This window comes from Phaethon aethereus, assembly GCF_964289735.1.
Source record: "Phaethon aethereus genome assembly, chromosome: 1".
NCBI lineage: Eukaryota > Metazoa > Chordata > Aves > Phaethontiformes > Phaethontidae > Phaethon > Phaethon aethereus.
The window spans coordinates 121,644,701-121,659,963 of record NC_138575.1 but is presented as its reverse complement, the minus strand read 5'-3'; the positions used below and the strand labels follow the sequence as shown (position 1 = coordinate 121,659,963).

At 40.0% G+C, this 15,263-nt stretch overlaps 1 protein-coding gene across 1 annotated transcript in view; it reads right to left on the bottom strand.

The window, feature by feature from the left end:
• Nucleotides 1-5,492: 5,492 nt before the first annotated feature.
• BACE2 (beta-secretase 2) overlaps nt 5,493-15,263 on the bottom strand; it is a 48,631-nt gene continuing 38,860 nt past the window's right edge. Inside the window, exons 7-9 of the mRNA XM_082009839.1 lie at nt 12,044-12,193; nt 10,701-10,869; nt 5,493-6,291 (exon numbers count right to left, since the gene is read on the bottom strand). Of these exons, the coding sequence (XP_081865965.1) occupies nt 6,038-6,291; nt 10,701-10,869; nt 12,044-12,193 (573 nt within the window). The 3' untranslated portion in view covers nt 5,493-6,037. The remainder of the gene's footprint in view (nt 6,292-10,700; nt 10,870-12,043; nt 12,194-15,263) is intronic.

Genomic DNA, 15,263 nt, shown 5'->3' with positions numbered 1-15,263 from the left:
GATGTGATAGAGGATGGTTACAAACAATGTCATTTATTCAAGTATTTTGCCTAAGCGCACATCACTGTAAAATCAGAGCAGGCTGAGTTGCTCAACTGGAAAAAGCAGAAGTGTCTCAGGCAGCAAAAAAAGCCAACAGACAGTAAAGGTCCACTACAGCTGGTGGTAGGACAAAAAACGGCAAGGCCTTCAAGGAAGGGGCCATCATTATTTTTTATATCACTTTCATTATAACATTATCATTTATATCATTTAAGTATTCAAAAAATGTGTGGACATGGCACTTCAGGACATGGTTTAGTGGGCATGGTGGTGTTGGGTTGATGGTTGGACTTGATGATCTTAAAGGTCTTTTCCAACCTTAATGATTCTGTGTGATTCTGTGTCATCTGCTAAGGAATGGCGCTAACTCTTACAGCTCCTTGTGGTCCTCTCCTCCACCCCTGTATTTCATAAGGGCAGAGAAACAGGAAAATGTACAGGACCAGTGAGGAAGAACAAGTGGTTAAATACTTCCAAGTGGGAAGTGAAAGAGGTCTAGGAAATGTAGTCAAATGCACAAAGGAGTTCTTTGCACACAGGCAAATTCAGGGACCACCAAGATTGATGATGTTTTGGCTCTAATTCTCCTCCTAATACTAATGCAAGTATTTTCAACCTAAAGTTACTTTGTAAAGCCTTACACGCTACTTTAAAACAGGTCTGTGAATTGTCACCAAGAAAAACATATCTTTTGTTAAAAGGCTGAATTTTGGATATAGAAGTCTTCAGTTTTTAGGAACTTTTTTCTTGGTGGGAGGAATGAAGCGGGCAGAAGACAATCAGAAAAATCATAAGATTTACAGCCAGTGAATTAGTAGGACAGCAGCTGGACTAAAGAAAAAAAAGGAAAGGATACTTACTGAGGGCTACTTCCTTTCAAATGCTGAAAATTACCTTCTCTGTTATACATTTTGGCTAGCTTAAAAGAAATTCTGCATGTGCTTTTGTGGTCTAATCTATAATTCCCAGTATTTCAAAACCTACCCGACCACAAAGATCCAGCCAAAGCCTACACACAGTGAAAAGGAAAAAAAAAAAAAAAGGGCAAACACAAAACTTTTTATATTACTACTGTACAGTCACCAATGTCAACAAGTTTTAAAATAACCTGTTTTGTTGCTTACAAAAAGACTATTGCTAAGCGTGAGACGTATCACTATGCACTTTGTTATATGGAGAGGGGAATATTCAGTAACTGGCCAATGATTCTACTTGAAGATGATCATGCCCCTTATTCACCCGTGAGTGGATAATTCCCAGCAGCAGCAATCAGCACCTTAGAGTACACTGGCTTTCAAAACATTCAGACAAGTGAACCCTTACCAAAGAAGCCAGGTGACTGACTGACGTTACACTTAGAGCAGTTTGTCAGCAACTGCAGTCGCTCTCCCATTCTGCTCTCCCAAGGTGCCTCAGCCTTGATCTGGAATTCTGGTAGAAGACTCAATTATTTAGCATCCCCACATTTCACACCACCAGCCAGCTTCAGCTCACCGTAGCCCCTTTGTCAGTTAGCGCAAGTTGTAGCAGTGGCTTTTGTGGTATGGATCCATCTCACCCAGGGGTTCAGTTGAAGCCAACAATTATATTTCAGATAATGTTCCTGAGGAGCCATCACCAGGACTCTGGATTACTCACAAGCTTGGCCTAATGTTTAATTAGGCCCCAGAAGCCAGAAAATCTGACTGGCTCAGAAGATTGCTCGTATCCCATTACCAATCTGTCTTCACTTCTCTGAACAGCAGCAAGAAATTCAGCAGTTCAGAAATGAACAATTTATCAGATAGTCAAGTTTGACAGGAACTAATGTCTTGGTAAATTGTACAGACCTTTCTTAAAAGGATCAATCCATTATGCTCTTACAATTTTTAATGAAGTGAAGGGTAGCTTGCTTACTTCTCTTTTCATAATTTCCTTTACTTTCACCTCCATAGGACATTGTACCAGCCCCCTTCATTATGCAGCTCATATTACTACTTGTATATATGAGGCTCATGTCTGAGATCAGGATATGACAACCAACCAACCTAGTTGTTGGAAACCTCTACAGAAGTCAAAGACGCTTTCAGCAGCACAATCATTCTGGATTGTCAGAAAACTTAAGAACCACTCTCTCTCTCTGAAAAAAGTGCTACAATAAGCAACTCTCATAAGCCTTTTCATATTTAAAAGAAAAATGTTAGTATACAAATGACTCATCGTTCAGTGAAACACAGCCAACCGATACACAGCAAGTAACTGGGTAGAATACCCATAGATTGACTTTAGCTGACAGTTAACTGTGAAGCGATTGGTATGTTAACAAAAGATAGGAAAACCAAGAGCTCTCTGATTACTGCTAGTTAACCTGCACAGCATCAAAGCTGAGAAATGGAATGGTACATTGCCTCGATATATTGCTTTTAGATTGGTCCAACATACAAATCCTAAATACAAGCTTTCACATTAAAAACAGAATAATCCCCTCTACCTAACTTCTTTTACATAACCTGAAAAAAAGGCTTATTAAAATTCTTCATCTATTTTCTTCAGCATTTAAATTGAGCCCAAAAGCCCATGATAATATTTCTAAAACTTGTGAAGGCAGTGGGATAGAACTAACCTATTCCCATGCCTGAACCCAGGTTTAACTACTTGAACTCAAATCACACATCTTGAAATCCCTAGTGACTGACCTGATAGCATCAATTATCTAAAATGCTGCATCCAATGAAACACAGCTTTCTGACATTTTCATGGCATATGATACTACATTCACAAGAGGAGAACTCTCGTTCCACAAGAAATATTGATATGTAATAGTATGCAAGGAATGATTTGGAGTGCTGTAATGTAGAGCATCTTGTTTTCCATAATAAATAGAGAATATTTTGTAGCACCACTTTACTCAAAGCTCTGTTTTTTTTGCCACCCCACCCCTTTTTTTTCTCCGAGGTAGGATTTACTCCTATCTCTGACGTTAGTTAACAGGAGTATAAAAGACTTCACAGCACTCTCCTTTAAAAAAAAGTATCAGGGAAAGAGATCACTAGTAAGACACACTTGGTGACACACTTGGTAACACTGTCGTCTATCACTGTATTTCATCGTTCATAGAAAAATGCTCAAGAGCATTATTTTTCTTAATGTGCTGTAGGCTAAAAATGAACCCTCAAGGGTTTCTATTGCTCTTGTTGCCAGAGCAACAAAGCAATACTCACCTGAATATCTGCCAGCGTAAGTATCAATTTACAAGCTGAGATGAAGTTTGTGCTGCTAGCAGATGTCGCTAACAGCATTTTTAATATAAGCCAAATTTTAGCGGCAAGGGATGCCATGAAAACTCAAGAATATATTATTGTTTCATTTGTGCTACTTGATTATTGCTCATATAATTCAAGTGTTTCTATTAAAATGTCTTGACCAATGACATTCAAAGTGAAAGGGTAAAACTGAAAGGCTTTTATATGAAATCTAGCGCACTAAAGACTTTGTTAAGCAACCCAGAAGAAATCTCACTTGTCATTAGAAAGCATATTAGGAACCTTTCGCAATAAGTTCCTTCCTAAAACTCTTTGTGGTAAGGAGGTAGGAGGGGCTGGGGAGAGGGAAGCCACTAAGAAACATTTTAAGAGCATACAAGTGTTATGACTTTCTGAATTGAAAAAGGGTTCATTGTTTACCACTGTATCAATCCAAACATTCACACTGTGTTTCTGTTTGAAACAGGTGACAGAAGCATTACTTGCATTACTACACTGTAGAAGAAGGAATACAACTTTGAAATGATTTTTTATGTGTCAAACCAAACCCAGGAGGATGATACGGAACCGAATCACAGAACTGGAAATATCCCTCTCTTTCTTTTCAGAGCAAAGTGTATTGCTTTAAGAAAAACTCGAGGGAACTACTTGTTATACCATGTAGTAAAAATTCTAACTATAAGACACTGAGAGAGACATGTATGGAAAACAGAATAGGGAGAAACGTCTAAGCTCTATAGTTTCTTACATTCCTTATAATTCACCATTTTTCTCCCCTTAAAAACTAAGGGGCAGAGGAAGAAGGATGCAAACTCAAAATTTCCTCCTATTTCCAACTCTTAATTCCAAGAGAAATAATCTTCAGACGTTGGATCACAACACCAATTATTTCACTCTATTCAGCCAAACAATCTGAAAGTGCAAGAATTAAAAAAGAAAGAAAACCACAGGCACTTCCATATATGTGAAATACACAAGTTAGTTTCAAAAAAACCCAGTGCTTTATTTTCACACACATTATGTGCACCTCTGTAAAAGCACCATTCCTAAAAAAAAGAAATCTTTGCTTATTCCATGCAGAGTTGGATGCAGAGGCAGTGTGAATCAGAAAGCTATATGAAAGGATTATAGGCAGAACATTTTCTAGGCAAGGGATTGAGAGATTCAGAACTAAGCTTCCTGGTTTTTTTCTCCTTGTTTCCCACGCAAATATGCAAACTGTGTTGCTATCGAAATGCAAAGGATTTTTTTTTCCTTTTTTTTTAAATAAAAAAACCCAGACAACTAATAATTATCACCAGACACCTCAACCTTGCACTGTTTATATTTCAACCCACTATGCCAGTGTTATAGAAAAGCAATGGAGGTCCTGCAACGCTCGCTGACTAGATATGCAAAAGTAATACCATGTTCTGACCTCAGTATTAAGATCTATGCTTGCACAATGGAGGTCAAATATATTCTTCCCTGATCTCTCCCACTACTGTTTTAAGTCTTACCACGTTTGTTTTCAGCTGGTCAGTACACACACTTTGCATTTGATTGACACACCGATGAAGCTACACTAAACACCTCCAACAGCTGTTCAAGTTGAAAAACAAGCCAGCATTAAGACTTTCACTTCACAGTCTGTCCAAGGAGACAGATACTTTTCCCTTGAACTTCTAGGTTGCTGAGCTCAACCAAAAAAAAGGGTCGTCTCCCTCATTTTGTTGTTTACTTTTTGTTACATGCTCACTAGGAATACCAAAAGAGATGGCAGAACATGGACCTTCGCTTTATCATCTGTCCATACACATGCAGACCAGCCTTTTCTAAATGTCAGTGATCCTCAACTCAAAAAACCCAACAAACCCCACAAAACCCCATATTAGGGGGAAAATGGAAAGGCTTTTTTTGTCCACCAAAGTGGAAAGTCATGAAGTATTAATTTTTATAAAATCCACTACTTAGAAGCCAAGGAGTTGCATTTGGTTGTATGGAGTGTCTTGTGCTTCAAGACCAGTTCTAAGCCACATGCTTACCAGTGGTAGCATCGTTATAAATTAAGAGAGGTAGTCTTGTTTTACACTAAGGCTGAACAAGTTTGTTTCCCAGTTTTCACCTCTTCAAACTATTCTGTAATGACACTCAGGAAGGGCAACCCTCTCAAGTGGCAGCAGTGATCTTGAGGGGAAAAACCCATAAACCAACATTTCTTCTCAACCTCACTTGCTTTTCTCTGCTGCTTAAGTCTGACCTTTCTCCCTCCCCTGCACCATGAGCACACAAAATTTCAGAATGAATTGATGTAAACAGAAAGTAGTATTCATTTAATGCAATTAATAAGAAAGAGTACTAACGTTTTTTTCTCTTTTTCTACAGTCAGGGCTTGATTACCTAGAAAATACTGACAGCTCCTTTTTCGTGAAAGAGGGATGGACAATTTTGTTCAGACAGAGGAAGAACATGATGGTGTGGGTTTTTTTGGTTTTTTGTCTTTTTGTTTTTTTAAAGAAGGTTGAGAGCATAAAGGCTCATTGTACTGCAGTAGCAAATCCAGTACCGTAGCACTTAAGAGGTGGTTAACAGTGCTTTGGTTCAGAATCAGTGTTAGAAAATAAAGCTTAAAAAGTTATAATGCAGGATATTTGGCGGGATTTCAACAGCAATTTGTAATGAAGGTAGAAAGGACTGAGGCATTGGCTTCTTCCCCTTGGCAAAGTACTTTGTTCTTCATTCTGTTTAAGTTCCAGGTTTCACGATCAAGTTTCTCATTTCCATCGGTGACGCACTAAGGAGGATTCGTCATTGACCACGTCATTGTCGGTGTAGCGATGCTGACACCGTGGTGGAATAAGCAGCAGGATGATCAGTACAAGGAGGATAATTCCACACAGGCTCATGAGTGCATAGGAGGCAATCCACAACACTGGTTCATGGAAAGAAACGCTAGAAACACAGTTGCTTGCAACATCTGCTGTTGTGAAAGGGCCTTCAATCTCCGATACTGGAGAGCCATCAACTTCTGAGAAATTACAAAAAGAAAAACATTTCAGTCTCTAGACACCATTTAAAAGCAAATAACAAAAGATCTAACCTAAATACCTATGTATCCCTTTCCTCCACCATCATACATCTCAGCATACTCACGTTTTATTGTATTTCTCACTGGAATAAAAATAGTAGTATTCTGTGTTTATAAAATGGGAATCTGAAGCATAAGGAGACCATGATACTCCCACATCTACACTGGCTGTCAGCTAGAGAGCAGACATTTAAATCAGGTCTCCCACAGCCCAGATTAAAGCCCAAGCTACGGGATCACCTTTTCTCTCTGGACTAACCTTTCAGAAATGTGAATTTAACAAAGCTTAAAAAATCCTACAACACCTATGCTGGAGTAGGTCAGGGCCTGGACAGTTTTTGTTTGTTTCTGGCATACGCAACAACTGGAAGAGTACCTCAGATGATTCTTACATCTTCTGTGTTTGCTATCTTCCAGGGTCTTAGGGAGCAGCATGCAGGATCATTAGCTTCATAGACACCTTAAAGGACTGTATCCTAAACACAAGGTGCAGGGTGGAAAGCAGCACAGATGCTCTTGTGAGTGGAGGTGAAAATTCAGAAGGGAGAGGAGGTGAGGCAGGAGTGCTGGGTGACAGCTGTACAGAAAAGGGGAACGGTGGAGAGGAAGGTCAACGTCAGGAGCAAGGAGCTGGGAGATGAAAGAGCAGTGCTGTTGGGAAGGGAGGGAGAAGCTAACCAAGCAGCTTGAAAAATGGAGATGACAAAGCTAAGGCAAGAAGCGTGAAGAGGTGCCTTGGCAGCTCTGTTTTCGAACAGCCATCCATCTCGGTAACATCACAGACTGTGTGACTTGTTTCATTACCATCACAAACCCCTACTTGTTAAACCAGTATTTGCTAAAAAGGGTTATGCTGCCCATGGTTGTCACAGTAACCGTGGCAAGCGCAGAAAAGTTCCCCTGAGTTGTGGACAGGGCTACACGTATTGTAAAGGCAGAGCAAGTGAGTTGCCTAGGGCAACAAAATATTCAGAGCGTTTCGTATCTGCAGGTCCCCGGCCAGGGAAGGATGGATACTTACAGCTTGCTTGGGGCAACTAGGAGCCTGCAGTTAGTACTGTCTGTGCATTTTAACAATCTTCCCAACAGTTGTAGTTCACCTCTCTAGTCAGATACTTCAAGACACATTTGTATGTTTCTTATAAAGGCCTCAGTTTTAACCTTCCTGCTTAATTTCTTGTTCTTTTTACACGTAGACACACTCTTGCCAAATTGTAAGTGATTCTGCCTACTGAAAATACTATCTCTTATTTACACGTATCTTAGACACGACTCCTGAAAGCACGTTTAAAGAGATTAGCATAAAATACCCTTTGGAAGGAAGAGGGGAGCCTGGGTTTTGGAAAGGCAGGAAGATGGCCTTTAAGGTTCTTTGTGGAGAAACAAATGCAGAATAGGTGGTTTGCTTTGCCTGGAATTTATTGGGAGATATTTTCATGGGTATTCAGTCCCTGGCCTCCTAACACCTCCTATTATTTTAAGGTTTAAGTCTCATTAGACTTAAGTCAACTTAATTGTGGGTGGCTGCTGCTGAAAGAGACAGCCCTGCTCGCCCTCGCTCCTGTCCCTCGCTGCCTCTCTGGTATTGGTGCTAGTGACTGGTATGCTGTAAGGAGGGTCAGGCAACCGTTGATCTGATGGAAAACCAACCTGTCATAACAAACAAAATGCCCAAATGAGGACTCTTCTGTAGTATCACTCAACTGAACCAAGTCCTTCTCCAGCTTGCAAGTGTGGGAAGACTCCTTTAGCAGCAATACACTGTTAGAGTGGACTGGGTGAAACCTGAGGCTGCACCCCCAAGCACCCTAACACTGCTGAATATCAAACACACACTCTCTCAACTCATCAGATGGTAATAAACTGCCCTATATTGTCAGCCTATCTTTGCCAAGACACTGCTGTTACACAGATACGATAAAGTAGCTGCACAGTAGTGGACAGACTTGTAAAAGACTATCTACAAGGTCCGTGGGAGAATCTGTTTTGTTCAGAGTGCCAGAACTGAACCTTGTCTACCATGCCATTGTTTCTTCTGGACATCTCACCCCCTCACACTGTTTCACCTGTCTCCATGAAGTCCTGCGGCAAAACCAAACTAAAACACATTTAACACTAATGTGAAATGCAAGGCATAAGTATTACTACTACTTAGAAATTTAGTATTTTGAAGAAGGTGGGGGGGGAAGTGCTGCACAATTTTCCATGGTGGAGATAGCTTTGAAAATAAACAGTCCCTAATTACTCATTATTTGGCTTGAGTACAATAATTACTCCTATTAAAAAACGCAATAAAAAGCTGTTGCCATAGTGGCCATAGTGACATTTTAAATTAGATTTTGAGAATGCTTGATAGCAGCACAGCCTCTGCTTTCTTCCCTCCAAAAATGAAAGTTTTCCTTCACTCTCTTCCACCCCCAGAGAAACTGAGAGGAAATCAAAAGAGGGGAAATTTGCCAAAAGGACTTGATCCAAAACCTTTCCTAGTCATCCTGTAAACAGTAGGTTATCCCTACTGCCTGAAATTATCAACAGGCAACTTGAAAAAATTTGAAATTAGTAATAGGCAGAAAAGTCTTAAAGGGTTTCACATATTGAGGAAAAAGCAAATTTCTTGTCCTGCTACAATGGAATAGCTTCCTGCAGACATCTAACTCTTCTCACTCTTGGTACATCCTGGAGAATGAAAATGGTGCAAGGAGTATTGTGGGATAAGCCAGTTCTCATTTCTAGCCAAGTCTCAACAGAAACTTGGGAGTTCAATGAAGTTAAGGTTTTTAGTCCTGTTCCCCTCATTTTTGTATTCAGCACATACCCGTTTAACATCTTATAAAACCATGGGATTAGATTTAGTGTTAACACTGTATTGTAAACAAGAAAGCATAGGTCATTGTAAAGTCACACCAAATGGTCTTTTATATTTCTCTGTTTCTGAAGGTTTATGCCACCAGTAATTCAATTTAATTTATGCCCACGAACAGACTAAAAAGCTCCAAACAAATTACATTAATATAGTTGCTATGGAGGACATGGCTGGCCTCCACAGGAAGCCAGTTAGGCAGCTTAATCCCTCACACTGCACTGACTGCTAAGCACTCACAGTTGTGGTTTTCTGATGAAAAGAGTGTTAAATATGGAAACCACAAGCTGTGAAGAAGTGAATTCAGAATAACGGGCACATCCAGCAAAATGTCATTTGCCCCGTGTGAGTAGAGTCTGACAAATCAGTATATCTTGTCTCAGTCAGTGGCTTGTATCATCTGATTTCTCAAGAAGCTAAGTTCCCATGATGCTAGGTTAGACGTATGCATGAAACATGGACAAAAAACCAAGGAGAAAACGCCTTCTAGTACCAGCTGCGTATCATCATGTGTCCAAGCTCATGTAAATTCAGATTTCGTTTCTATTCAGCAAGCTCAGTTCCCTTCTAGACAAGGCTGGCAGAACTACATGAAGTGTCCAAACTCTATGCTTCTATGTAGCAATATTAACATTAAGGTGTTATTATGGTTCCCTGACTCTTTTTCTCAACTAAGACCCGCTGTCAAAGCAGTTCTGATAAGCACCAGCTGGCTTGTGTCCGCTGCTGACCACATGTCGGTCAATATGTTCTGTCAAAATGTCCCCTCCCCTCTCCATTAATGGCTGCAGCGTGGGACAGGGACAGGAGACAGCTCCACGCTTGGTAAAATCCAGTCAGGAAGCACAAGGAAGAATGAAAGGCAGGAAAACCTGGTCTGCAGTATTTATCTAGTTACATTCTCCTTCCAGATACATTCAAAAATTTGTCTTTCATCACTGCATGGTACCTCATAGAGGTCTTCATTAAGCAACTCACTTCAATATCCATATTTTCTTTCGTAGCAAGCTCAAAGATGACAATTTTGAACCCATTAACAATGGGGAGATTAAAAAAAAAAAAGCGTGAGTAAGGTACTTCACTGCACGTTGCAAAAGTTAGTTGAAGAATCCATTTATCCACAAATTAGAACAGGAACTACACAAAAATGAAGCTGCATTAAAACAAGGGACAAGTCTCATGTAACTGTTGGGAAAACCATGCACATAGGCAGATGTCTCAGAAAGAAGATCTTCTCCCAGAGGGAAGAACGCAGCTAAGATACCCAGAGCTGAGGCTGATTTATTTCATGCCCAAAGACTGTTGCATGCAATAGGGCTTTTTTTTTTCCTTCCTCATGAAATCTGAACAGCTTGGGATTGATCAAAAATATACCCTTCACATTTCATGAGTAACCATGCTTTTCCCCATCAGGTAAGTGGCAAAGGTGTTTCTCTGAGAACAGCAGGTGTTTCCTCACTCACCAAGTCCTGAACAATATTTGTCTTACCTGCACACGGACTCACTGCAAAGCCCACTCTCCGCTGGGCTCTGTCAAATATTACATAGAAGCCTTCCATGACTGTAGCACCAATAACTAGAGCATTTGTGGAGGAAGAGATGCCGAATCGGTAGCACTGTAAATTCTCTCCTATTCCAAGGATGGGTTGAATATAAAGCTATTAAAAAAAAAAAAAAGCCAGAGTGTAAGAAGCAACACCTCACAGTACTTAGAAGTTCAGATCTTTTGATTTTTATATTCAAGCACTCAAACTCCACTAGAAATAGAGAATGAATAGGGGCAAACAGATTTCTGTACATGATTTAAAACTGGTCAAAGCTTACATGCAGGTAAGAGGTAAGCTCTTAGATTCTAAGCTTAAATTTGAACACAGTCTGTCACTATGTGAAGGTCAACTTCACATTCATGAGAGCCACTTTTAATTGTATTTTCCATAAGGGAAGGATAGCTGAGAAAGAACTTGGGATATTATATTATCATATTAGCTAATAATTTTGTAATTTAAAAAATTATCAGGATGCAATTCATTCAGACAGCATCTGCTTCAAGGCTCTAGATTCATAAATTCAAGTCACATTTTACCCCTTGTCTCCTCAGGGAAGATGAAAGATTGCCAAGCTACATGATCAATACAGAAAAAGCATATCATAAGGCTTTACTATATTTCAAGTTAAAATGTACTTAAAAGGTTCATTCTCCCCTTTGCTGCTGACCATCCTCTAAGGTAAAAGACTGAATTAGTAATATTAGAGGATAGTAGCCCATATTGCAACCTATACTGGAAGGGGAAGCCAGAGAGGAAAGATAAAAGTGGCACATTATATTCTAAAAGCTGGGATGGAGCATTAATAAAAGATAAACCAGCCAAGTTACAGAAACTGGTAAAGAGATCACATAGGCTCATTGCCAAGACTGTCATAATCAGGAGAATGCCAGCTCAGAATGCCATGAAAAACAAATCAATTTGCTTCCCAAAATGATGAGATAAAAATGAGCAGAGACATTCTGTATTGATATCTAATGTGGCTAAAGCTCATGAAAACAAAACAAAAACTTGCCTATTTTTCCTGACAATTTAAAAAAAGTCATACCCAACTACATGGACTGCACTCCGAGGGAAATTGTTGTTTTTCTTTTTGATTTTAGGTTTGACAAGTTTGTTATTTTCCCTATTTAAAATCTGATTTTTAAAAGTTAATTTAAAAAGATTTCCCTTGCATGCAATAAACCACTTCTCTATTACTGCTAAAAATAGCTCCTATTTTTTAAGAGCATGTGCATTATATTAGTAAAAATAAATGCATAACTGAATAAACAAAGAAGGTTGAGACCTGTGGTAGGATAGAGATCCTAAACGACCTACTGGAGTTTTCATCCCTCAGGTATATAGAGAGTTTGGGAAATAAGGACCAGGGTCTTTCAGTTTTATCCCAGCAGGCAAGCTGTGAACCAGTCCAGAAACCAGAAGAGAATTCTTGTATCTATTTAAAAAAAAAAAAAAAATTATATATACAGATTACATATATTTTGATAGACTTTTGTAAATGATCACTACCACTATTCGGTACTTATTCCATTCCTATGGAGAAATTTAAGCTTGAACATAAGTCTGACAAAGAGCTTTTTCTTTAAGGATCAAAGCAAAAACCCAACACACAAATCGAGGTGCGTCATAACCCATTATGACTTCAAGATGCAAAAGCAAGTTTAGCTCTCCCTTCCCTCCCCATTTGTGTCTCATTACTTCCACTTCTGCAATGAACATGTATGACCTCCCTAAGCAATCGGTACCACAAAGAGGCAAAGCACCCATGGGCTTTTACTACCTATCTACCTCTTCTCGGAACAGCTCTGACCAAATGCCAACGTTTTGAAGCAGCAGACATATTCTTAAAAGCACAAAGCAAAATGCAAACCACATGACCATGTAATAGCGTCACCTCCCTTCCCCACAGACCTACAGCTTCTTACTCAGCTTTAGAGTTTTGAAGCCAGGGGCTAAGCCAAAATCTCCTGGCATCTAAGTGAATCGAGGTCTGCTACAGTCAATGGAAAGGAACACATCCCTCTGTCTCGTTCGCTGCCCTGCCACTCACTACCAACACAACTTGACATGCTTTGAAATAAGGTGGATTAACAGTACTTCTTAATATATCCATGGCACTAACAAAGCAAAAATCAAACCCCTACAGAGTTTGCTTGCCTAAGACAAACAACTTGTCTAATGTTTATGCTCCCTGAAGCACACAAAGCTGTTGTTCTGCCGGATCAGAGGAAAAACCTTCCTTATTTGAGTGCATTACTTTGTGCTGGATCTTACTCCCACATGAAGTAACATCCAAGGCAGTATCTTGTTCTGATGCTGCACGCCAAAGCCTCCCATTTGGGTGAAGAAGATGGAATCCAGACTCTCCCCTCCCCGCATTTGTATTTATCTGTGATATCCATTATCTTGTAAACATCAGCTTATGCATTAGTTATACGGCATTTTACAGGTGACAAATATTCACACACCCCCGCATACCTGCCAGTGAAATATTTGTTAGGGCTGCACAGTATTACAGACCCAATACTTCCAGGTGCTCTTGGGCCAACAAGCGTACACGCATGTAAACACACAAGGAGACTTACCATCACAAATAGACTGCTTTTACCCCTTAACTCCCAATGCACACTTAAGTACATTTCTTGGCATCGGACAGAATGCTCTGCCCCTCACAGTTAAGTCCCAGGCCAGACCTGCTGAAAAATACAGTTCTCCTCTCTTTCCATTTTCTCTTGGAAAGCAGAGCTTGTGATATGAGAAAAACTGCAAGATAGGACCCAGACTGGACAGACCAAGTCTATAAAGTGCTCTATTTTAAGTGCCTACTTTTATTTCCTGGAAAGACTGCTTATTGCATTGCATTTCTTTGCCTTACTTCTGTATGCTGAAGAAATGCACTGGGGGCATTTGGCTGTATGATATCTAAAAGGTTATTAAAATGAAGATTTTAGGTTTATTTGAGCCTTCCTTTCTCCAACTTATTAACTCAGCATTACTTTAATGCTGTGAGTAGACAGACATGCTGTTGTGACTTCAGCTCAGTGAGGTGTAGTAGCTGTCACCCCTCTGTGGCTCATCTCTGCCCCTCTGCCAAAACCACCACCCTTCTGCATCGCCAACATCAAAACTGCACCTATAGCTGCTCCCTAAAAGACTTTGATCCAAATACGTAAGGTTTGTAAAAGAATTTGCACCACTAAAGAGTATAAAGCTCACAGCCTTGTTTTTTTATGGAGCAGAATAAAGGAATGCTTCATAAGCTGTTATACCAGTATACCTGAGGTGGCAAGAACATCTTGCTGGGAAGCTCCATAACAAGCTGCTCGGAGCAGGAACTTGTTAACCTGGTTCACCTATGGTCAAAGAAGTATGTCTGACTACAGCAGATGATTTTATGTTTCAGGGATACATAGCCTGCCAGAAGCACAGAGCACTAAGAGTACAGTTGTGATGCCATGGTACAATCGCTGAAAATACCCATTTTCCTGACATTGCTCCTACATAGCTGGAATCTGATCCTTACATCTTGTAACTACTTTCTTCTTTAATAGACTATCTCCTTTGTTTAAAGCTGTGAAAGTAACTTTTGGTATGTGTAGAGGGAAAAGGGTACAGCAACAAGGTCCTTGAGATTAATAACAAACCCTGAAAAGAGAAGAGTTAGTTAATGTTTTTTGTTCTTCCTATTAAAAATGCATAAAGCAGAGTGAGTGAGTGGTTCCCCTCTAAAACATCTATTAGTTGACTGACTATTAGCTATCGATCAGTTGACTGACTATTCACTTGTCATGTGGAACGCCCTAGTTCAAATGTCCTTCTGACCAACATCACAAAGGAGTATGGAGCGCTGTGACCCACTTCACAGAAGCCAAGGTGCCATTGAAAGAGCTCTTGGGTAGGCTTCTTTCAATTCACCTCTGCCGACAGAAGTAGTTCCAGTCAATACTTAAGTGCTTTGCAAAGAGTAGAACTTTTCAACCAGGGAAGATGAGATACATAACTGGCACATTTATTTCAGATACTGGACACCTGCAAGCAGTGAAGAACACTTCATGCCAAATCTCTGCTCTTAATCAGGTAGGAAAAGGATCTCAGTCTTAAATTATCAGCAAACAGGCAAATACTGTGTCTTTTGGGCAGCTAGCCAACAGTCTAGTTACGGTATTTCCTGTGATTTGCAGTGACTACCACTGTCTGATTGTGAATCCCTGACAAAAATATTTAAATTGTTCACATTGAAATATCTGGGATTTATTCTTCATCTTTCATAGGATCATAGAATAGTTTGGGTTGGAAGGGACCTTTAAAGGCCATCTAGTCCAACCCCCCTGCAGTAAGCAGGGACATCTTCAACTAGATCAGGTTGCTCAGAGCCCCGTCCAACCTGACCCTGAGTGTTGCCAGGGATGGGGCATCTACCACCTCTCTGGGCAACCTGTGCCCGTGTTTCATCACCCTCGTTGTCAAAAATTTCTTCCATCTAGTCTAAATCTCCCCTCTTCTAG